This window comes from Manis javanica, chromosome 11, assembly GCF_040802235.1.
Source record: "Manis javanica isolate MJ-LG chromosome 11, MJ_LKY, whole genome shotgun sequence".
Classification (NCBI taxonomy): Eukaryota; Metazoa; Chordata; class Mammalia; order Pholidota; family Manidae; genus Manis; species Manis javanica.
Genome location: NC_133166.1, coordinates 96,339,043 through 96,363,465, shown reverse-complemented (window position 1 = coordinate 96,363,465; position 24,423 = coordinate 96,339,043). Strand labels below are relative to the sequence as shown.

General features: G+C 48.7%; 1 protein-coding gene and 2 long non-coding RNA genes across 5 annotated transcripts in view; 1 reads left to right on the top strand and 2 right to left on the bottom strand.

Annotated features, from left to right (window-relative positions):
• The window catches only part of LOC140844478 (uncharacterized), a 242,596-nt gene that overhangs the window by 156,661 nt on the left and 61,512 nt on the right, over window positions 1-24,423 (bottom strand). The window lies entirely within an intron of this gene.
• On the bottom strand, window positions 9,494-14,359 carry LOC118970825 (uncharacterized). 2 transcript variants are annotated; one of them, XR_005058972.2, is made up of 3 exons: window positions 14,116-14,359; window positions 13,389-13,469; window positions 9,494-11,923 (listed from the first exon to the last, which is right to left on the bottom strand). It is a non-coding gene; the product is annotated as an uncharacterized lncRNA (long non-coding RNA). The 2 variants fall into 2 exon arrangements; XR_012122858.1 differs by lacking the exon at window positions 14,116-14,359 and adding an exon at window positions 13,616-13,718.
• VASH2 (vasohibin 2) overlaps window positions 12,650-24,423 on the top strand; it is a 32,627-nt gene continuing 20,853 nt past the window's right edge. Inside the window, exons 1-4 of one of the 2 annotated variants that reach the window (XM_017650868.3) lie at window positions 12,650-12,796; window positions 13,422-13,864; window positions 21,771-21,859; window positions 23,951-24,007. In XM_017650868.3, the coding sequence (XP_017506357.3) occupies window positions 13,589-13,864; window positions 21,771-21,859; window positions 23,951-24,007 (422 nt within the window). In that variant the 5' untranslated portion in view covers window positions 12,650-12,796; window positions 13,422-13,588. Of the gene's footprint in view, window positions 12,797-12,840; window positions 13,203-13,421; window positions 13,865-21,770; window positions 21,860-23,950; window positions 24,008-24,423 lie in introns of those variants that run through there. The other variant, XM_073216949.1, reaches the window with a different exon arrangement.

The window sequence follows — 24,423 nt, the reverse complement described above, 5'->3', positions numbered from 1 at the left end:
TCCTGGCAGTGGACTGCCACCTTCTTGCATGTCCTCCTGTGGCCTCTCCTTGGTGTGAGACCTGGAGAGAAGGAGCAAGCTCTCTGATGTCCTTTCTTACAGGGACACTAATCCTATCTGATCAGGGCCCCATCCTTATGACCTCATTTAGCCTTAATTACTCTCTAGAGGCCCCATGTCCAAATGCAGCCACACATACACAAACTCGGGGGGACACAAACATTCAGTCCACGACAATGCCCGTTTCCCTGGGTTGCACGAGCATGGAATGAGTATGTCCACGCAAAGCCCTTGGAACAATGTCTGGCAAGGAGTACGTTCTCAGTAAACGTTAGCAATAATAAATGAGGAAAACTTGGAGGGTGGGTTCTTCCTCTCGGCTTTTTGTGAGCTTCTTCTGCCAGAAAACCTGTTTGTCATGAAACCCTGCTCCCCAGAGAGCTGTCATCTTTCATAAAGTGGGAAGTGTTATAATGAGGAAAGGAGGGTGCGTTGGTATATTTCTAATGCTGACCCCCTCTCCCAAATGGGATAGTCAGAAAGCCTCAGAGAAGACTGTCAACAAGAGACCCCTTGGTCCTCCCTCAGGTAAAGCCGAACGCTTCCATATAACCGTGGGGCTCGCACTTGCTCTTCGGTACATCCAGGAAGACGTCAGCCTCAGAATTGCTTCTGCTCATGGTCTGGGTGCGCAGATGACTTGTTTGCCCTCTAAAGCCCTTGCTACTTCTCACTTGTCTTCCCCTCTCTTCCCCATGGGTGTGATTTTCCCCCAGAAGGTATTGAGGCCTGTGCCCAGGGGCTGACCATCTGTGCGCACTTGTCGCTCCATTGGCCCCCAGTCCGTTTTCTGCTGTCTGCTCAGGAGGCTGCCCTCAGGGACAGGGCTCCTATCTCCTGCCTTCCCTGGCACCTTCAGGCCTAGGGCAGGTAACAGATTCTGGGATTCTGGGTCCCTGGTCCTGGGTTCCCCACCATCCTTGATGGGTCCCTCATCAATGTCTCTGTCATCGGGCCCTTCAAAAATGTACTTCACTTGAATATTTTTGAGAGTTCCACCTGTTTGCTGCTTGGCCCCTCACTGATACAGGGGGGTCTTGATCTGTACATAGTTTTTCAGGGGAAGAAGAGAAGTCTGAACCCAGAAGACTGCTCTGTGGCCAGGCCTGATGGGGCGACCATTTGTCCTGCTCAGGGAAGATTGTTGATTCTAATTTCCATGAATATTCATAATACACCTCCTGGTATTGATCAAATACCTAGAGGTGGCTACCTGCTCACCCAGGCAGAGCCAAGCTTAGTAGGAGCAGTGGCCTTCATATCACATGGTTCTTGACCTTCAGAAATTCCACAGGGAAGGTATGGCCTGACCAGGGGTCTCCATAGCAGCTGCTTTCAGTCTCATTCATCAGCCAGGCAGGCCCGGGTCACAGGTGCTGTATTATTAAGCTTGCTTCAGTTTCGTCTTCCTATAGTGCTAAAAAAAAAGGGGGTGGGAAGCTTTTGGGAACCAAAAGGGGAGTTTCCTTGCCTAGAACCCAAGGTAAGTGAGCAACTTCTTCTTTCTATGTGAATTAAAAAATTCCCCAGAGGCCAAATCCAAGTATTTGCAAGGTGATTGCTGCTAAAGATGCATGTTTATGTCCCCCCAAAATTCATTATTGACTTCTAACCCCCAGTGTGATGGTATTGGGAGGTAGGTCATAAGGGTGGAGCCCTCATGAATGGAGTCGGTGCTCTTATGAAAGAGAACTCCTCTGTCCCTTCCTTTATGTGGGGAAATTGAGAGGCCAGCTGTGTATAAACCAGGAAGTGGGTCCTCACTAGTGCCCTGAATCTGCCAGAACCCTGATCTTGGACTTCCCAACCTCTGGAACTGTGACAAAGTGATGTTTGTTGTTTATAGGCCATGCAATCTAGGGCATTTTTGTTAAGGGGTGGGCACACAACCTCTGACTGCACTGTCCAGAAGGGGACAAGAGGTTTCTCCTCTGAAGGCTGCCACTGTAAGAGAAGGCAGCAGTTTTACAGCAGATGATCCTCTTCCTTTCTGGAAAAAAAAAAAAGCTGTAATCCAATAAAGTCTTAAATTTCTGCTGTCTCTAGCCAATTGTCCTCAAAGCACCTTTGAACCCTAACCCTGGCAGGAAGGGCCATTGTCCAGGGCCTCCTCTGCCACCAGCAGATTATTCAGGCCCCATTGTGTGTTCCTTTCCCAAGGGATTCCATGGTCTTGGGCCTTTTCTCCTCCATGCTGCCCCTTCTCTGGTGTCCCCTTCCCAAGGAATAGGTTAAAAAAAATAAATGAGCCTGCAATTCAAGGGAATTTCCTAGGAGGTAAAAATTTGAAGCATCAGTACAGTAAAATCTTTGCATCAAAAAGATGTCTGGGAATTGTCTGTGTTTACCAGTTAAATCCATGTTCTTCCTGCTGTTGAAAAAAAAAGAAAAGAAAGGAAAGAAAAAAAGAAAATCAGGCTGAAAATGTAGGTGCAATACCCAAGTTGGGCACAAATTGTATCATCTTATGCAAGTCAGCCAACGTTTTAAAAACCTCACTTTGTTCTTTTGTAAAATGGAAAAAATAGTATCTATCTCATGGGGTTGTTATGATAGATATTCATTATGTTTTCAAGGGCTATTCAGTTTCCTCCCCCCTTTTCATTTTTTTACTTAGAAATAATTTCAAACTTACAGAAAAGTGGCAGAAATAAGAAAGTGCAAAAAATGCCCTTTTGCAGATTTATCTACTCTTAACATTTTCCTTTATTTCTTTTATCATTTTCTCTCTGTACACCACATACACACACACACAGTGGATTTTTCTGAATTACTTGAGTGCAAGTTGCATATATCATAGCCCTTTCACCCTATATATCTGAGTGTGTTCCTAAAAATAAGAATTTGACATCACCATAGAGTTATTGACTAATACAGTTATTAACTTCAGGAAAGCTTACATAGACAAAATACTTTTATCTAATGGAACATTTATATTCCAGTTTTGTCAACTGACCCAAAATATCATTCACACTATTTTTTCCTACAGGTCAAGGTCTAGTTTATAATCAGACATCATATTTAGTTGTAGTGTCTCTTTAGTCTTCTTCAGTCCGGAACATTTCCACAGATTTCCTTTGTCACTTACTACATTGATGGCTTAAAAAAACAGTTTTAAAAGTAAAACTTTCCTTACTTTAGATTGGTCTGATGTTTCTGCACGATTAGATTCATCTTAGGGATTCTCAGTCAGAAAACTGCATAGGGGATATTGTATCCTCAGGACATCACATCTGGAGACACATGCCGTCCTCATGTCCTGAGGTCATTAATTTTGATCACCTGGACTTACTCCACTGAATAGTTATTATAATTTTCCTTAAAATTAATAAGCAATCTGGAGGAAGACACTTAGGACCATGCAGATATTCTTTTCCTCATTAAAATGTCCCCCTAAAGGTACTCTTTTCTGATAATATTCCTTTCTCTTAATAAAAAAAAAAAAAAAGCAGTTACATGTGTGCTGACCTCCAATGAGTTCTGCACAGTGGTATAGAGGGCATGTCAAAGTGTGGGCAAAGGGTCTGTTTGTTTCTATGCAGAAGATCAAGGCCTAGCTTGGCTACCCAGAAAATGAACTAAGATACGATATGAGGAGGAGCTTCCGGCATCAGCACTCTCTGGAGGACTTGTGCCGGGGGATGATCATCAAAAAGCCTCCACAGGGATCTGGGCGATGCTGCGGTTGTGGCTGCATCCAGCCCACCGTCTCCTGGACTTGCCATAGGAATGAGGAGGGAGATGTCTAGGCTGGCATGTGCATACAGTGAGACAACGAATTTGACCGGATCTGTACTGTTGGAACTCAACCAGGAGTTGGGAGGGGTCCAAGTTGTAGCACTCCAAAATCTTATGACTATAGACTATCTACGGTTAAAAGAACATATGGGATGTGAACAGATCCCAGAAATGGGCTGCTTTAATTTGTCTGATTTCTCTCAGACTGTTCAAGTACAGTTGGACAATATCCATCATATCATAGACAAATTTTCACAAATGCCTAGGGTGCCTAAATGGTTTTCTTGGCTTCACTGGAGATGGATGGTAATTATAGATTTGCTTTGTTTATGTCACCATATTCCTATTATGTTAATATGTGTGTGCAAATTAGTTAGTAGTTTAAAACTTATACATACTTAAGGTACTCTACAAGAAGATATGTCAAAGAAATAATCAATCCTCCCATGTTTCCTTCCATATGCTACATCTATAGCTTTTCTTCTTTCTTCCTAATTACAACCCTTAAATAGAATTTGTGCCTCATATCGAATTTACTGAGTATCATAATTCCTCCAGGTGGTAAAGATACCTCGAGACAAGTGCTGGGCATAGAAGCCACAGGGCATAAATCTGCAAAGAAGTAAAAAGCTAACCTTTTCAAACAATATGGCTTCTCTCTCACTTACCAACTTTACATTTCCCTGTATGGCCCCGGAAGATGACTGGTTAGCCAGAGACGGGTAAGATTCCTCAAAGGAGGAACAACCTAAGACAGGCACAGTTGCAGGGGGACCATCAGGTGAGAATTTGGGGATCAACAGAGGTGAGGCTCAGAACCTCACCCCCCCTGCTTTGAGAGAAATCTTCTGCATCCATGGATGTTTTGCTGCCCTTGTCTAGCCTGGATTAATACTTAGTCCATAGGCACACACCTGATCATCTGATCATCTACATTTGCCCTCTTACAGCACTAAACTATGTTTTCTACCTTTATCTTGCATCTACCTACCACTTCAGCATTTTATTAAAAATAAAATAATAATAATAATAAAGGGAGAAATGTGGGATCAACATATAAATCAAGTACAAAAATCAAATGAATATTCATATTTGACCTGATTGTTTATAGGTCATAATGCGTGATCAAAACCGAAAGTTTCTGTGATGAATGCCCTTGTACTGTTCACCATGTAAGAATTTATTCACTATGTAAGAATTCGTTCACCATGTAAGAACTTGTTTGTTATGCTTCAGAAGATTGGAGACTGACGAGAATTAGGCTTGAGATGGATTAATGATTGTACATTGAGCATTGACCCCCCTATACTGAATTTTATTGTTGTTAACAACCATTTGATCAATAAATATGAGAGATGCTCTCTCAAAAAAAAAAAATGTCCCCCTAAATTTAGCATCCATTTATGACTCTTGCCTGGAATAATCTTTACTATGATGGTGGCAAAATGATAATTTTCTATCTCTAGCACTCTTTCCACATTCATATTCTACTGTAAACAAGAACCTTTCCTTCTTCCCCATTTATTCATTTATCCATTTTATAATCAGATGTACTCGTGGATTTCTATTTTTTCCACTGGTTTGTAATTCATTACCATAGTTAATTATTTTATGCTCAAATTGTCCCAGATTTGATCAGTGGAAGCCCCTTCAAGCTGACTTTTTGTCCTTGTATCCTTGTGAAATGCCCTCATCGCTTTTTTTTAAAGCAATTACTTTCTGACATAACAAGATGTTCAAGATGTTCTGGGCTTATCTTATATTTACCATGCATCCACATGGAACCAGCCACTTCACCAAAGAGATTTGGTTCCTTTTGATGGGGAATGGTATTTAGATGCCAAGATAAGGGTTCCTGGTGTGTTCATTGCTACAGGGACATCTTTGCTTCTTGGCCTATTCAGCATATGGTGCTACTAAATGTACAGATATGTATGTACAAGTATGTGTGTACATTTTTACATACATATACACATATATTAGAAATAATGAGTTCATATCAATACCAATAACTCTAATTCATCCCACAGGGCTTTTTGTGCCTCCCCCCATTCTATATTTGTACATTCTTTCTTCTATAGTCAGAACACTATCTTCTAACAACGTCAATACATTTACTCATTGCTTACTTTAAAATATTTTCAGAATTTTGTAACTGCTTTTAAACATTCTTGTTATGTCTGGGGAATTTCCTACCATGTGAATCTTTTTTCTCTAAGATAGATAGATAATCTGGAAAACTCCCTCCCCAATTTTCTTTGCAGGTAAGGCACAAAGAAGTGATTTGAGTTCCACCAGGCACATTCACTGCATTCAATCAACGTGAGATGTCCCACCAACAGACTGTTGGTTACCATGGGTAGAGAATTTAACCAATAATATTGTAATATCTTGGTGTGATAAGGGGTAACTATACCTATTGTGGCAAGTATCTGGTAATGTATATAATTATTCAGTAACCATTGTATATCTGAAACCAGTACAATATTGTATATCAACATTTTGAAATTTTTTTAAATAAATAAAAAATATAAAAATATAAAAATTTGTTAGAAATAAAAATAGATACAAATTAAAAAAATAAGAATGAATACAAAATTTAACAAATGACATGTTGATTCCAAAAAAAAAGAAAACAGGGGAGAAAATAGGCTCTGCATTAAGAATCCATTTTGCTGGTGAGAGTAGGTGATGGCTGAATAGCCTGAGGATTCACTGAGGGTGTTAGGTTGACAGCTACAGAGAAATGGCTTTGGAGGTGGCAGCAAAGGCCATCAGTAAAGTCAGCTGGAGACAAGTTGTGTATTCCAGGATTAAAGGTGGTGACAGCAATTCTCCATCAGTCTAGGTCTGCAACATGATTTCAGATACTGACCTTGGAAATTTAGCCTCAAGCCTGGTTCACTCGTCCTCCCAACAATTCTGGGAGCTTTTCAGTTTAAGCATTTATTAAATAAATGCTTTTTGTACTTGGTCCACCAGAGTCAGCTTGTGTGCTTATGATGAAGAATTCTGTCTGATAAACTTTCCCTATCCTGAGTCATTTTCCTACATTCGCATCTAAATTTGCTGTTCATATTTGGATAATTAACTCACCTGGAATTTTTTCAACTTTTTTTCGTAAGGCTTTACCTTAGTCCAGGTTCCCCAGAACTTGCTTCTCAAAGTGTGGTCCTCAAGTAGCAGCATCAATGGACGTTTGTGAGGCATGTGGAATCTCAAGCCTCACCCTATACCCACTGAATCAGAATCTTCACTTTAATGAGACCTCTGGATTACTTAAAACGTGAGAACTGCTGCCCTAGAAACAGAGCCTGAAGCAAGAATTAAGTGCTGGTGCTTCATCTAAGGGGTCTAACTCTCAACCGAAGAGTAAGGAAAAGAGAAGTGAGGCAGGGACATCTGGGAAGAAATGCAAGGTGATGGGTTTCTACTCTGGCTTCTGCTTGAACTGGGCTTCAAAGTGATGTAGCAGGTTGCTTGGCACATGTGAGCACTTGGCCATATGGCAAGTCTTTAGACAGGCTGTACGGAGAAATGGTGCCTAAGAGAAACCCAACAATGGGACCGGTAAAGGAATTTATACTTACAAACCTTCTGTTTTGGGGTTTCCCACCGGCTGCCCCATAGGAAGTTGATTCCTACACTTCAGGGTTATATCACTCAGTCTCTTTAGTGGCCATTCAGAGCCACGTTTCACATCTGATTATATGGTATTTCACCCAGGTCTGGAAGTAGTAGGTGAAGTCAGAGAATATATTTACCAGCCTGGCTACATACAACTGCAGCCAAAGGGAAAAACCTAGGCAGTGGGACTGGTGGCACTGGTCAGCTAGAGCAGCAGCCGAGGCTAAGGGAATCTGAGAAGCCATCCTAAGACACGTCGGGCACATCCTACCCACTCACCAATCAGGAAAATTAAATGGGATGACATGTCAATGGATGACATATTCTGTAAACCCTTATATGGTGGGGCTGGTTGAAGTCCTGTGGACAATTCAAGCAAATCCATGTACGCTATGTATGATTCTGGTAAAGACAATCACTGCCCTTTCCAGGATACAAGGCATGCCCTTCCACTGTATATGGCTCCCATCAGAAGATGGAGCAAACACTCTTTTAAAGAATAAAACACCCTCACCCCATTTCTGAGAGAGGGGTTATGAATCCATTCAGTTATGAAGTTCCCATCAAGGCTGTGGCCAGGTGCATCTCCTAGAAGATCTAAGGGAAGAGAACCAATGCGTCAAGCTACACTTAGCTTGATTCAAGCTACTCTGGCTGGTCCTAAGGCTGTAATTGATATTCATTATCTTCCTTTACCACCTATTCTAGATTTTCCTCAGTCTTATCCAACACTTCAGCTGGTTTAGCTAGATTGGTTGCCTGGCTGGGTGAGCTCCATATCTGGGAAAAGGTCTCAGGCTCTTAGATGAACTGCTCTTGTGGACTTACAGTTGCTATTACTATAAAATCATTGCTTTACCAGGCATGGGAGTCCTAGGAGATATCCCAGCGAATCCCTTGGGTTCCCTGCAGTCCAGGAGGAGCAATCCAGGCTCCACAAGTCTTTTCTTGGCCTACTGGCCTGAAGTGGCCAAAGCAGCCAGGTAGCAGTCATAGCTTCCAGGTCAGTGGAACCTTACTGTGTACTCTGGAAGAGCTCTCTCCCTGGAAACCAGAACTTTTTACATACAGAATCCAAAGTTTCAGGGACAAAAAGCATAAATTCCTCAAGTGGGTCTGTCTTGCCAATGGGTTTCAGCCCCGGGCAAGTTCGCTATGGATTCAATGTGACCAAAGAAATTGACAGCAAAACGTTCTTTGGAGTGAAAGGGTTTATTACCCGGTTTGTTCTCCTGGTGGTAGGTCAAGCACTAGGTCAAGCACTAGAGTCTCTACCTCTGTCCAGAGCACTGGGCCAAGCTCTCTATATAGTGCAATAATAGCTTATTGCCTAAAGGTGTGGAAGCAGTAGCCTAGCAACAGGCCAGTTACATCATCTGGTGGTTTAAATTCAGTGAGGATCCTGGCCATAGGAACCCCAGCTTCCGCACAGGGCCACTGGGTGTAACAATGAGAGATGCCATTCAACCACCATTCCTTGGTTCCTAGATTCATCCTTTATAGCTGTTAAGGATTAGTACCTTGTACCAGCCATTAATTCAAAGCATATTACAACCTGGATGATTGTGGCACAGCTACAAAGTGTTGTCCCCTAGCTTTACCTTCCCTGAGTTTCAACAGGCTTTTCCACTACACAAGCAGATGAGCTGTCTTGATTTTAAGTCTATCATCTGGTTGCAGGAAAGAAGAGTGTCCCTCCAAGTTGCCATGGAGGCTCTGGCTTTCAGAGCACCCTGTGAGTTGGTAGTTAACTTCTCCGAGCCTGCTGTTTTCTGTCTCCAAGGTCTCTGAAACTCGTCAGTTGGTGGGTTCTTGAGCCATAAATAATAAACCCTTCTTTATAATTATCAAAACATTTCCAAACTGATCGAATGCTTTTTCTTCCCTGTGGGGGCTGTATTATGATTTGATATGGGGATTGATGGAGGCACAGCACAGGAGATACTTCCTATTCCACGTCTCATCTCCATCCTTTGCAGTTCTCCCAATGTCTTGCTCTCCAACCAACTCACGCTAAGCTCGAATGAAAGCTGTGGTGCTGTCACATGTCAGAGTCATTAGCTTCCTTTGTATCGCCAGCAAAGGAGTCCATTGACTCCAGACAGGTGAGCAACACAACCCCAAATCTATCCTGAGGATTTGCTTTCTAGTTCCACTTGTGGGACCAATTGTCTTAGTTCAGTTTCCTTAGAAAGCAGAATCTGGAGCAAAGATTAAATCTGACTGAGAAGGCAGCGAGAGAGAGAGGAAAGGGGAAAAAGGTAGGCGAGGATGAAAAGCAGTACACGGTGGTGTGCTACCATGTGGGTACCTGCTTCACGACCAGCTGCGAAGGGCCGTGGCTAGTGACTCAGTAGGCACATCGGCTCAGACGTGCAGGACATCTTCAGACAGCCTGTGTTGGAAAATCATGCCTTGGAACAGTCCATAGGAGGGAGAAACCTCCCATCGCCTATCTCTCTTATTTATCAAATGAATTAATTCCCTGGGATGCATCATCTAGCCCCTCTGATGGCTGCTTAGAAGCCACATTCTGCAGCGTGGCATTTCGTTTGAGTTCTGAAATATTGGAGGAGTCAGACTCTAGACATGTGGCTGGCCAGCCTGGCCGTGCAGCAGCCCCCAAGAGGGACTTGACTGGGCAAGTGATACATCAGTCCCAGGTGGCTGAACTGCACAGATAGGGTTGGCTGCAGGGGTAGCTGTGGAGCCAGGAGAAAGGCCAGGTCTAGCAAACATGAGGATGCACATAAGATGTGTCTGATACATCCATTAATAGGCTAGTGACATCAACAAGTGATGGGGCTAAAAATAGGACCCATCAGGGTATAATTTAGTCTTACTTATCTCTGAGACCCCAGCAGCTGGCAGTTGACTAATCAGATAGTGTTGAAATCCAATTTTTCCTGTTCCAAACCTTCCACTACCCATCTCTGCTAAACCAGTTGTTATGCCAATGAATGAAAGTGCCCATGTTCTCAGAGGCTGAATATTTAGTCATCATGTGTCCCTGTTCAAATCACAAGTTGGCTTTGTCCTACTGTGTGCATATATGGCTGTGTCACTCTTATTAAATACTTGAACTTTCAAAACCCATAATCTGTCTGGCCTGGGTTCAGTGTTAAGTAATACAAAATACCAAGGACATGAAGAATGGAGCTAGCTACTCCGTGCAACCAGCACAACTCTCAACTGCAAAAGAATTCTGAACAAAAGGCCCCTCATGCCTCCCAGTCCCTTCACTGGGACAGTGAAATTCACTTCAGAAGCCTTCTTACCACCTCTTTGGAAAAGTAGACAAATCTCACAGCTCTCTTCATCTGCCATATCCCTTGGCTTCCCACTGCACCCCACTTCCAGGCAAGAAGAGAACAGAAAGTTGGAATACTGGACATGAACAACAAAAGCTTTTTCCCCCGACTGTCAGACAGTCTTGAGTAGCCCTCTGGGGTACCTCAGATTTTGATTCGGGTAAAGCAGGATCCAGACCCTGGTTTAATAGGGTAACTAGTTGTTTGGACTTGGCTGGAGTGGGGGCACTGGGAACAGATGCCAAGGAAGGTGACACTTGCCAGGCATTCTTCGATGTCCACCAGCTGGTCTGGTCACTTGAGCCTTGAGAGCTCAGTTTTCTCCTGAGGGATTGTGGAGCCAAATTCTCATCCTCTACATTTAGGTTTCCATCCTGAAATTCTGATCTCAGGACTTGAAACTCGCGGCAAGCAAGGAGAAAGGGGCAGATTTGAGAGATGAGGAAAGGAGGGAGGAGGGGTGTTTGAGAAAACAGATCATTCACTGAGGCATGTTTTCTTTTAATCGGGAAATGAAAATTGAAGCAATTGTATGGTAAGAGGATAATTTTCTATTTCCTGATTTTTTCAGGTGTACTGTTCTACTTGAATTATTCAATAATTTCCTGAACTGGCCCATTTCTTTTGTCTATACGGACCTAAATTATTATTCTCATTATTGAATCAGTTAAGCCCTAAACATGGGCTCTGCAATAGTGGAGGACTGGTCTGGAATCAGGTCTTCTCAGCCAAGTCCTGGCTCTCGGCTGTACTCCAAGGGTCTCTCCTGGCCCTGGCCCCTTGCCACACCCTCCAATTCCGTCACAAGTAACTTGTAGGGTTAAGTGTCCAGACACTGATCTGCCATAAGTGGCTCTTTGACGACTGCATTCTTGATTCCAGGTTAACGGCATTGCTACCAGAACTGCTTCACCCTCTTAGAGCTGGTGTGCTGGCTTGGAGTTGAAAGAGAAAAGATATAATGGCCAAGTCCCTAAGTGTCCACAAGAGAGAAAGTCAGAGAATCACAGAGCCACAGGGTCAGGACAGACCTTGGAGAGCAAGGGGTCTGTTCTCTTCTCAAGAACAGAACAGGCATATGGCTTCTCCTGGGTCACACAGCTTAGCCAAGTGACAAATCTGGGCTCAGAGCCAGTCCCCAGGTCAGTAGTCTGATGCTCTTCTCACTGCACCCTGCTCTTCTCTTTCTTTAAAAGAAAAGAAAGGGAAAAAGATGCTTCTAAGGAAAGGTGTCTCACTGCTGAGTATGGAATGACCTCCCACTTCACCGTGGCTTTGAATGAACTCTCCATCCCCTCCTCTAACTCTGTAGCTGTGTCAGAGGTCAGGGCCTGGCTGACGTCCCAGATTTTAGTATTGAATATCAGCTTTTGTTTAAAGGGACGTTCTTAATCATGACTAATGTCATAGGGTACATGTCTGTGCCCCCTTGTTAGTTTGCGGGAACTGATAATGGAATGGGATTTTAAAGAAAGATTGAACTTCGGATCTTCCTGTGAACAGGCTCTGCCTAAGCCATGCATCACTCCCTGCTAGGGGCAGGTGACTGTGTCCAGCCTTCTTCAGGGTCTCCTCTACCTCAGGGTCACGTCTTGGGTGGCTCTGCTTCTCGGCCTCCCACAGCTGCAAACCCTTTCAGGCCACGACCCCTGAGAAAACTGGGTCTTAAGTCCCACCGGCAAACGCTCCAGCCCCGCGGGGCTCCCTGCAGGGGGGCGATCGGATTTCGCGTGGCCGCCCAGCTCCCCTACTCCTCTCCCCTCCCGCCCGGGAACCCCGGGAACCAATCACAACGTCCCGGAGCTCCGGGTTGTAGAGTCCCGAGCCGGAGACCCGCCCCTCTTTGTTGCGGTGGCCAATGGACGCATTCGGAACATCGGCGGCTGCCCGGGTGACTCGGTTATATATCACAGAATAACATTCGAGAATGGGACATGGAATGAGGCGACGGCCGCAGCAGCCCCCGCCGCCCCAGGCCCAGCAGGAGCTGCGACAGCAGCAGCCCCCGCCACCCCCGCCGCCCGGAGAGGCTCCGCAGCCATGAGGCCGACCGGCCCGAGGTAGGGTCCGGGAGCTGCTACGCGCCCTTCCCGCGCCCCGCCTGCGGCCGGTCCCCGCGGGTGCCTGGCGCTGGAACTCCGGGAAGGGGGCGGGTGGAGCTATTTCCGCTGGAGCCTGGGTCCTGGGGACGCCCCTCGCCCACCCGCGTCCGGGAGGGCTTTTTGCACGAAACCGGACCGCCTTTGCAAGCCGAGGCTGCTGCTGCGCCCTCGCGCCAGCCCCGGGCGCTCACGTGCCGGCACGCTCTCTGCTCGGCGCGGCGCTCGGCCACATCTGGCCACCACGGAATGTGTGTAGCCTCGCGGAGACCGCCTGTGCCTTCACGCTGCACGAGCTGTCTTTCTTGTCCCAGCCCGGCCCACTCCGCATCCTCCACGCTCTTTGTATTTCCCTCCCGGTGTTTAGGTGTGTGTGAAGGTTTGGGGCAAAATTCGAGGCGCCTTTCTAGATAATTGCAGGGCTAGAGACTCGTACTCAATTCCGTGGGATCTGTGCGCGCGTTGGGGGAGCGGGGTGTGACGTGGGGACACTCCGAGGCCCCACTGCCCGTGGACGCGGTCCCCGCCTCGGTGCCTCTGGCTGTCCACTTACCTGTGATGCGTGCTGTGTCTCCACTGATTTCAGGTCCGGCCCATAAGCGGAGCTCCAGCAGCCGCTCCTCTTCTGCGCGTCCTGCGGCAGCGAGAGGCATGGAGAAGGCCGCCCCCGTGGGGCCCTGATCCCCGCGCCGCCCGCCGCCGCCGCCGCCGCCGCCGCCGCGACCCCCGCCCCCGCCCCGCCCCGGCCCCGCCATGACCGGCTCGGCTGCTGACACTCACCGCTGCCCCCACCCCAAAGGCGCCAAAGTCACCCGCTCCCGGAGCAGCCACGCGCGGCCCGTGAGCCTCGCCACCAGCGGGGGCTCAGAGGAGGAGGACAAAGACGGCGGGGTGCTATTTCACGTTAACAAGAGTGGCTTCCCCATCGACAGCCACACCTGGGAGCGCATGTGGATGCACGTGGCCAAGGTGCACCCCAAGGGGGGAGAAATGGTGGGTGCCATCAGGAATGCCGCCTTCTTGGCAAAGGTCAGTGCTTCGAAGGAGGAGGGTGGGGAGGGCAGTGATGGAACATTTCAGCCTGTACACAGGGAACAGAGGCAGTTTCCATTTTCCAGGTCCTGCTGCAAACTCCCCCTCCTCATTCTTCCCCCCAACCCCCACCTCTGACTTGATTGAGATGCTTGTCTTGGAAGCCCTGGAAATGGGGGAAGGAGAGGCAGGGGGCGTACTGTCCTGGGACTGGATGGTGGGGCTTTGTTAAGGTGTCTTTGACTCACCAGCCAAACTCCGTCACACACCCCCAAGTACATCCTCTCTCAGGAAAAAGCTGTAGCCGCCAGGTAGCGGCAGGGCCACCAGGAATGCTTATTCCCCCCAGGGATCCCGCTCTGCTTTCCCTCTCTGGAGTCTCTCCGTCCTCCCCTGTCCCTCCCTGGCGAATGATTTATTAGACTGTGAATGAATATGCTATCAACCAGTCAGAATTCTCAGCGTGAATCATCTCTAGACTTTCTGCCAATTTTTTTTTTTTTTTTAATGACAGTGACTTTCACCTCTGAAACTTGCAAAACAGTGAACTCTGTCCCCTTATCTGGGCTCCAGGAAAAAGAAGAGTTTTTGGCTATGATTTAGAAGGGACTTTCCCGTACACATGATGAATTAGTCAAACTGGACAGAGAAAGGGGCCCAGGAGAGACACTCATTCTACCTTGGAGAGGAGCCAGTTAACCAATTGGGTTTGGTGGCCAAGGATATCGTTAGTAAAATGTGCAGTCGTTACCGTATGAAACATCAAACTGCAGACAGAGAAATGTGTTGCCTGGGAGTTATAGCATGGCAGATGGTTCCCCCTGCGTCCTGGGGTCACTGGTATGGCCGAGAAAATTCCTAGGCAGGTCCAGGAATGCCAGACCTGAGACCTGGAAGGCCATCTGGCCGAGTCCCCAACCTGGAGCATCTGGTGACCTGAGCATGTGAGCCTTGGGGGAAGTGGCAGAGCCCATAGCTTCCTGCCATAGTCAGTTACTGTGTTTCATCACCAGCAGGTCAGGGATAGCTTCATTGTGACCAGTGAGGCTCTTGCCCACCTTCGTGGCAGCCATAATTACCCTTGCTGAGTTCTCCTGTATGAGAACACCACTGGTCTTGGTTTGTGCATCTAACTTCACGTAACAGCTTTTCTTCACTTAAGAAAGGAGCTGGGAGCCCTTAAGCCTGCAAGAGAGAAGGTCACAGGGAGCAGAGGCCTGTTCCTACTGCCCCATCCTGCCTCCCTTATCCAGCCCCCATAGCACTGACCCTGGCTTCATCCTTCCCCTGACCTTGTGTGTAGGGACCCCCTTTCTCTGTGGGAACCAGGGAACATTTATTGGTGGAGACCAGTTGCAGTATGTCTGCCTCTTTCTGAAGACCTCCTGGGAATGGTGGGCTCGTCGTCTCACAGGGCAGCTGGCCCTGGTCTGGGCAGATGTGGACAGAAATCCCCCCTTTTCACCAACAGTCCTGTGTCACCACTGATGCCTGCGTTGCCCTTTGAATCGGCAGCACCCTTCGATTTCCTTGGCTCGTCACGGCTCCCTTGAATGCTCCACCATGGTGCTCCTGGGGTAAGGGAGGGACTTGGGGTCCAAGTTGGGGGACTGGATTCTAGTCCTGGTTATGCTGCTTCACACTCTATGGCCCAGGTCACTCAGTTAAAAAAAAAATATCTCTAGCCTTAGTTTTCTCTTCTGTAGAATGGGAGTAGACTAGATTTCATGTACAGTTCGTTCCAGCTCTTAAACCCCATGGTGGTGGAATCCACGAGTCTCCAGTTCTCTAATGCTGCTGATTTGCGTGACACCAGGGGGGCGCTGGATGGCAAGCCGTCAGAGCTGTGACTTGTCCTGTTGCACCTTCTTTTAGTTTCTCTGTTCATCGTTTTCTCCTTCCCCTTTTCTTATGTGTCTTCGTTCGCAAAGCACTCTTCTCGTCCTCTTTCTAGGACGACTGCTAGTGTATCATCAGTCAGTCCCCTAAAACAAGCACAGGAAACACAATATTCTAAATGTTGTCTGAAAAGTCTAGAACACATCACTTCCTGAGACCTGCCCCTGATACCCCCTGATACTTCCTTATTGTGCCTGAATGCTGTGTTCTTTACAACAGAGTGTTACTTTTTTTTTTTTTTTAATATTTCAACCACATCATATTGTACTTTCACAGTAACCCGAAGGTCCCATGAGAATCCCTGGCCAAGCCAGGACAACCCCGGATCCAAAGGGGGCCTTCGTATTTTGAACCTAAAGAATTTAACTTTGCTCTGTTCCATTATGCAATACTGGCTGGTTCTCCACCCCAGCGCCATCGTAGCATCCCCCCTCTCCTGGGTCCCAGCATTCCCCAAACTGACCCCCGCTTAGCCCTGAGATCGGGATGGCTTCAAAAGCTCCTGTTTTGAGGCCACTCCTCTCTGATTCAAGGGCTATTCTTGCACTCAGCTTGGCTGAGACTTTTTCCTGGGGGCCAAGTCCATTTCTCCTTTAAGCAAATCACTGTCTTGCTGAGAACTTTGTACAGAAGAAGGGTGGCTAGAAGGTGGGGGGTACAAGGGTTGGAGAGTTTCAGAGACAATGACTTTTTCGGGCAATTGCATGTGGACTAAGAAGCAAAAGAAGTGGACAAGGGAAGATGTCAGACGCCTAAGAGGAGGACTGAAGGACACTTCCTTTGACTACAGGACATTCTGTCCAAAGGTCTAGGTACTCCCACCTACGGATGCTCACGTCCTCTGCCATCCTTCTCCTAAATTTGTGGCTGCAGGCCTCTCCCCTGGTGGTTACTGGGGCCTAGGTGAAGCCAAAGTTCTTCCAGGACAGTGCCGGAAAGCAGCGTGAGGCCGTTGGAGGGTACTAGAGGATGGGAGAGGAGAGGCAGGGAGAGTGGCTGGTCCAGGAAAAGCAGCCGAATGTCCCTGGAAGCCGCTCTTCCTGCTTCTTGACTGGCTGGCGCTGGACTTTCCCAGGGGCTGACTAGTAGGATGGATTCAGCAGAAAACAGTACTCTGTTTCTTTCACACCCCATGTTTTTGTGCCTTGTTCTCAGGTTGATTCCAAATTGGGAAACAAATCACATTCAGAGGACTCAGCTTTGCCTGGTGAAGTGTTGGGGGGAATAAGTACTGTGGGTGACGCTGCATAGTCTGGGTTCCACTCCTGCCCCCTGGCTCATGCAGGCAGCTCACTCCTGCCTCTGTCCAGGATTCTGAACCATCGTCTGTCCTTCCTGCTTGGCCCAAGGTTGGGACCCCTGGACCTTCATACCAAGCTGCCAACAGTAGGTCCCCAGCTGGTGGAGGGGTCTGGAGTCCACCGTGGGCTCTGCAGTGATGGTCTGTGCTTCCCCAAGTCGTCAGAGAAGATTCTTCTGCATGGTGCCTGCACATGTGCTTTTCAGGGCAGGGGCCACAAAAGGCTTTGCTTTCTCCTTGTTCATTCTTGCTAAAGATTCCTGGTGCTTGGGGTTCTCACTGTGGCTCTGGCTCCTTTTCAGGCATCTTCCTTCTTTCCTACATGGCGACGTAACCACACACCTGTGTCCATCCACATAGCGTCTTACCTTCTGTTGACAGGTAATCGTGTTTGGCAAGAATGCAGTGAGAGTGAGCCTGTCCACAAAGTCTTGTTTGTGGTTGGTTTCGTGATTCTCGAACAGCCATCTCCTCTTCAGCCCACTCCCTCCTCCTACCCAGACCATAGGCACAGTGCTGGTGTGGAGAGGGTGGTTTTGATCTGTTCTCTTTGCTGGGCAGCAGCTTCAGGGGCCGGATGCAGGCTGTGGGAGGGAGGAACCTTGAGGGAAAGGGCCATGGAAAAATCTAGGCTGGAGTGTCAGGTGAAATTAAGCAGGAAAAGAATATGAGAAGGGACTCTCAGGACCCATTAGGGAGGAGAAAAAAAGAGTGTGCTGTGGGCTTTTCAAGAAAGGTTACACCATTTGTGTTCTCAGCATACTTGCCAGCGTTGAATATCCACATTTCAGGATATTTCTGCTCGTCGAAGAGGTGAAAAATGACATTATGCAGCACCTTAATTTGCATTTCTTAAATTAGTGAACTTGAACACTTTTTTCCAACTATTTATTCACTGTTTGCATTTCTAATGTTGTGAATTGTCTTTTCATGGCCATTTTTAAACTTGTAAAATATATATAACATATAGTTTGCCATTTTAACCATTTTTAAATGTACCGTTCTGTGCACTAAGTATATTTACATGGTTGTACAACATCACCACCTTCCATCTCCAGAACTTTCTCCTTTTCCCCAACTGAAACTTTGTACCCATTAAGCATTAGTTCCTCATTCCTCCCTCCCCTCAGTCCCTGGCAACAGCCCCTCTGCTTTCTGTCTCTATGAATCGGACTACTCTCAGAACTTCTACAGTGATCTCCCCTTATCCCCGGTGCAAGTGGCCCTCAGTCAACCGCTGTCCAGAAGCAGATGACCATCCTCCTGGGGTATCATTAGAAGGTCAACAGTAACCTAACACTACCCTACAGTGCCCACACTGTCCACTTCCCTTACCTCATCACGTTGGCACTTTACCATCTCACATCATCACAAGAGGAAGAAGGGTGGCTACAATACAGTAAGATATTTTAGGAGTGAGGGACCACATTCACAGAAATTGTATTACAATATTTATTATAATTGCTCTATTTTATTATTAGTTATTGTTAAGCTTTCACGATGCCTAAATTGTAAATTAAAATCTTATCATAGGTATGTCTGTATAGGAAACAGCATAGTGTATATATAGGGTTCAGTATAATCTGTGGTTTCAGGCTTCCACTGGGGGTCTTGGAACTTATCCCCCTTGGATTAGGGGGACTCCTGTGTAAGAGGAATCATGTAATATTTGTCCTCTTATGACTTGCTGATTTCACTTAGCACAGTGTCTTTAAGGTTCATCTGTGTTATAGCATGTGACAGAATGTCCTTTTAAGGCTAAAGAATATTTCATTGTGTGTGTATACCATATAAATATATGTGTTATTTACAATATATATACACACTACATTTTGTTTGTCTGTCCATCTGTTGTTGATGGACACTTGGTTGCTTCCACCTTTGGGGGCCTTAATTTTTTCATTGAGGACTAAAGAGTCTTCATACCGCTTTGTATGGGCTCTTCGTGGCTATGAACTCATTGCCATCATGTGTCTTCAGGGGAAGTGGATGTTCTCATCCCCTAAGGATGAGACGGCCCCGTCATGATACTCCTGTTTGGGTGTCCAGGGACTCAGGCCCTGCTGATTCTGTTTTCCAGTTCCAGAAAAGTGAAGACCCCGGAGAACACATTGTTGAGGAATGAGAATAGCACAGTTAACATTTAAAGCACCGAATGCCAAGCTCCAAGTTGCCTGCCTTACACATTAGGTCATATAACCCTCATAACCAGAGCAGGAAATTGGAAGTAGGTGATATTCCCTTGTTTCATCAGGAAGGAAACAGAGGCCCACAGAGGCCATGAAGCTTCTCCAGGGTCCACAGCAAGGAGGTGACAGAGCCGGGACTTGAACCTTGTGTGTGGGTCTCCTGGTTACAGGCCATCCACATCCTGTAGGGCTTTGGCTGCCTGAGGCGCTGGCTGGGAGCTGAGCCCCACCGCAGCCCCCCGCCAGCTGTCCCAGACATCAGGGCAAGTTGTGGTGGGATGACATCATCCCCCCTGCTCCCCGGCTGGGGTTTGGGGAATGTGGCTCCAGCACTCTCTCAGCCAGGGCTGAAGTAACCAGGCAGCTGTTTTTAAAAGCCCTTGAGCACCCCTGGGCCCTTATTCTGGAGAGCAGCTGCCACCTGAAACCCCCCCACCCCTCGTCATCCAGCTCTTGTGGACTTTCTTGGGCTGGAGGAGGTGACATGATGGTCGGTTCCCAGAGCCGACTCTGAACCAAGTCACTCTGGCAATCGCAGGGCCCTGGCCAGGGGCCGCCCCCCGGGAGTCCTGTAGGTGGCTGGTGCTTCTTTGGGGCTTTTTCTCTTGCTTACTGGCCTTTCTATTAAGCAGGTACAAACAGCACCGTCCGTGCCTTATTTGTGTGGTCTCCCTCCTCCCTTCCTCTGCCCCTGTGCTCCCTCCCGCTTCGCGCCCGGCCTAGAGCTGGGACTTGGGAGGTGCTGAACAAGTGCCGTTCCCTCTCCCCTGCACTCCTCACTTCTCCGTGAGATCTCTGGCACAGTCCCACACAGAGTCCACGGTGGATACATCAGGGGATGTGACTGCAAAAAGCGAAGCCAAACTTGACACTTCCTAGGGTTTGTTAGGACAAAACACAAGGATGCACTTTATTTTGACTCTGGGAGAGGGAAGGGTTGTGTCAGCAAATGCTCAGATTGGAACATGTTGCTCCCATAAGTGACTCTCCAAGATGGGAATGTGGTTTGAGTTGATGTGTTGTAAACAAAATAGAGTTTGCAGAACAGCTGTGCCTGTGTGCAGACTTGCACGCACACGGCACCTCAGCTGTGAAGTAGGACGCGGGACTGGTTTCCTGCCGGTGGGGTGGGGGAGGTAGTTGCTGTCAAGTAGGAAGTTTCAGAGCCAGGAGAGAATGGAGGCACGGAGAGGAAAAGAAGGGCAAGCTCATTTAAGTTAATGCAGCGAAGGTGTGGAAGTCTGCCAGCACCTCCGCCTCAGGCCTGGAGCTGCCACCAGCTGCCCTGTGGGCCGAGCCTGGGAGCTGGGAGAGGACCGGGGTCTGTCCATTGGCTGCGTCCGGCTCTGCTGCCCAGCCACGCTGCCCAGCGCTGGCCCCGTCTTCACCAGCAGCTTCACCTCCCAGCAGTTCAGCTCTAAATCCCCACAGCCTTGCTCCCCGCCGGCTCTCCCTGAGGATGGATCTAATCTGCCCTGCGGCCCTCTCTGCTCCTCCCTAAGCAGCTTAAGCCTGGGGGAGCCTCCTCTCCTTGCTGGCAGCCACTCTGGAACCCACATGGGCCGAGTGTCTCTGTCACCAAAGGCCCCCCCTCACTGGAGAGGCCAAGAGGAAGAGACTGGGAAACATGAAGGGGGAACAAAGCACATGCCCCTCGCTTCCCAGGAGTGACTGCATGGGAAGCCCCTGTGGGTCCTCCTCTTGACCCCGTGGACAGGGCTGCTCAGAGCTGAGTGTATCTTAGCTCTGAATTCCTGGGAAGACATTTGCCTCCCCCTTTCAGCCCTAGCCTGCTGTGTTCCCTTCTCTTTGCCTTTTCATCCATTCAGTTGTAGACACTTGGTAACTGTGGGCCAAGAGGCAGACTAGGAAATGAAGGGGAGACTGGGTGGCTGTGCTGGGTGACAGGGTCAGCGGGCAGGCACATGAGTCAGAGGACCAGCACCTGCCTGGGACTCTTCTGGGCAAGAAGGGAGCCTTCCCTAACCTGCTAGGGCAGGGCTCTGGGGATGGGAAGGGACACAGCGGGCTGGACAGGGGTGGTACTGAGGAGAACCGCACCAGAGGCCCCGCAGCATCTATTCAGGGCAGCATTCATCTTGTATTCATCCGTGCCCTGGACTCGCACCAGCCACGTATTAGCAATAATGTGAGGGCCCGTGGTGGTCCTCTGACCATCCTGGGCCACACTCAGTGGGGACTCTGCAGGGCCTGGTCCTTGTTCTCTGGGAGGTGCTGAGGCTCCTGTGGGGAGGCAGGCTGCGCTCATGCACTGCACGCAGAGGGCCATGGAGAGCTGCTGGGACCCCAGGAGAAGAGTATACAGAGGGGTGCAGAGAGGGAGAGCCTCAGCAAGGGGCTGGCTCATCCTGGAGGCACCACTTAAGCAAGTGACCATGCCAGGGTGGCCTCTGCCCTTGGGAGCAGCTCTGGTGTCTCAGCCCTGTGCCTGCCTCCGGGCACTGGGATCCAGAGCGTGTCCTTGATAAAAAGTTCTGTCTCTGCTTCTCTGCAGCCTACAATACCCCAGGTTCCAAACTACAGGCTTTCAATGACGATTCCAGACTGGCTCCAGGCAATCCAGAACTACATGAAGACGCTACAGTATCCTTCCAGCCGGGTCTGAGCAGACCCAGCCGGGGACAGGGGTGGCAGTTGCCGGTCCGGGAGCACGTATGTCCCCAGCTGGTCAGAGGAGGTGGCGAGGCCAGGCCTGGAGGGACGCGCCTAGTGAGAGTGCAGAAGGAGTGGCAACAGAGGGTGTACGTGCAGTCCTCAGAGCCTCCTCCCTTTGGGCAGAGTGCGTGCTGGGGCGGCAGAAGCAGAGGCAGCGGTGTGCCCTCTGGCTTCCTTCCACCTTCCCCTCGTCCGCCGCCGCCACCATCTTTGCTCTCCTCTCTTTCTCTGTCTTTCCCCCTTCTCTCCTCGTCTTCTGTTCCTTTTCTCTCCTCTCTCAGTTTTTGCCTTCCTCCCGATCACTCATCGTCTATAGGAGGCCCCCCCTCCCACTGCCTCTGGCTCCCCAGGTGACCGAGACTAGTGTCCTTGTTCTGCTCCACCTGAGCGATGGGGCTCTTGGGTAGGGGCCCTCCCCCGCCCCGACTTCAAAGAAAAGCCAGGAGGCCCTGGGCCCAGGCCGGGTTCAGACCAGCCGAACTGGGGTCCTTTTCTTCTCCAGGGTCTTCAGGCTGTTTGCAGTCGGAAGATCTGTTCTGAGGGCCCGCATGAGCAACAGCGTAGGAACCACGAGCAGAAGCGGATGTCCTCTTGCTACTGCTGGTATTTTATCAGCTATAGAAGTCTGAGGGGAGCTGGGCTGACAGAAGTGTGGGAGACGGACAGGCCATTTGCCCAAACAAGTCCGTGAGCCTCTCAGAGCCAAGCCAGCATCAGACTCCCTCCTGAGGCAGCTGCCACCACCCTGGCCCCCAGCACATTGTCCAGGAGGTCAAGCCTCTGCTGACCTCTGTCCTTCCTCCCTAGAGACCTAGAACTTAGCAGAAAGGACTTGATGGGCACTGCACACCTACCCGACATGCTCCTCTCTGTGCTGTAGGCCAGAATCTTTCCTGTGGATATTTGTCTTGTCCCTGGAAGGGAAGGGTACCACCGGAAGGGAATACACTGATGCTGCTCACGTGGGTAGGCAGAGTACTTGAACAGCCTCTCAGTTCTTTACAGATTATGAACGCCCTTGCATGGCACCTCCCCAGGGGAATCCTGAAATGTTATTGGGGGAGAAGGTAGCACCAGCCTCCAGGGGCCAGGTGGACAGGCCACACTGGGTGGCTCTCTGGGGTTGTGCTGATCTCCAAACTGGGACCCCACGAGGGGAGCACCAAGTGGTCCAGAAGCACGAACTTCTGCCAGAGCAGATCTAGACCCCAAGACCTGAGGCTTCCTGGATGGGACCAGTTCCTCACAGAGCATTCGAGAAGATGACAGAAATTAGAATGCCTCCCCACTTTGATCTAGGACAACGTCTTTGCAAGCGTCATCCTCCAGAGATGAAAGAGCATGAGCCCTGCCGGGAGAGCCCTGGTGGCAGCAAATTTGTGTGGCTTTAATTACCCGTCGCTCATTCTCCCATAAACCCTGCAGCGCATGCTCAGTCAGCTTCTCACTGTTGCCCTGGGGGTTAGAGTATGTACTGCCCTACAGCCATCCCTACATCCTTCCATCCAGAACCTTCCACTTCATCCATCTACCCACCTGCCCTTCCACCCATCCATCTATCCACCTGCCCTTTTTTATTTCATCCACCCATTTTTCCATCCATCTGTCCACCCAGCTACTCACACATTCCTCATTTATTTCATAATATTTGCTCCCTGGAATATGTTGGGCTTGTGCCAGGTCTTATGGGTGGTATAAAGTTGATAAATACATGGCCCCAACTCTCAAAGAGCTTGTAGTGTAGGAGGTGAATTAAGACATATATTCATTCAATTAGACCGAATACAGAGTAGACTGAAAATAGCTACTACAAAGGCCCAGGTGCTTTGGGCCTAGGTTGGAAACCGGACTTCCAGGGCAGGATGGTGAGGAGTAGGATTCTATTGGCTACCTTCCGACTACTGGACACCTTCTGGGAGGCCCCTCATCCCTTTGAGAAGTCAATGCATAGCTTCCTGTGCTGGATTTACCAGGACCTTTGGAGTTTTCTCTCACTTTCCCTTTACATACTTTACACAGATACAATCATACAGGGACCCAGTTCTTTGAAATTAGGAAAATGAGACCATTGAGTGGGTAAGTGGTGCATGATCTGTGCATGAGGTGACCTCTCTCCTCCCTAAGACCTGCCAACTCCCTCTTGCGCCCTCTGTCCCTGTATCCCAGGGCTTTAATGTCTGTAAGGGGGTGGGGGAGGGCCCAGGGCCGGGTTCGAGGTGGGGCTGAGGTCTGGGCCTCTCTGACAGCTAAGCTGTTTCAGGGAGTTGGGGTGGCCTGTGACATTTATGTGGCCTCCTTTACTTGCTGCATTGTAATGCTCTTGTCCTGCAGTAGTGGGAGGGAATATAGGACCAACTTGTGGAGAGAGGAGTGGAGAACATGGGAATTTAGTCCTGCTTTGGGTGAGAATGTGCTTTGGGACCCTCCTGCAGGCGAGTCTGCCCCTTGCCTCTATGGTCCTGCGTGGTGCTTGATGTGGACATGTGCAAGCT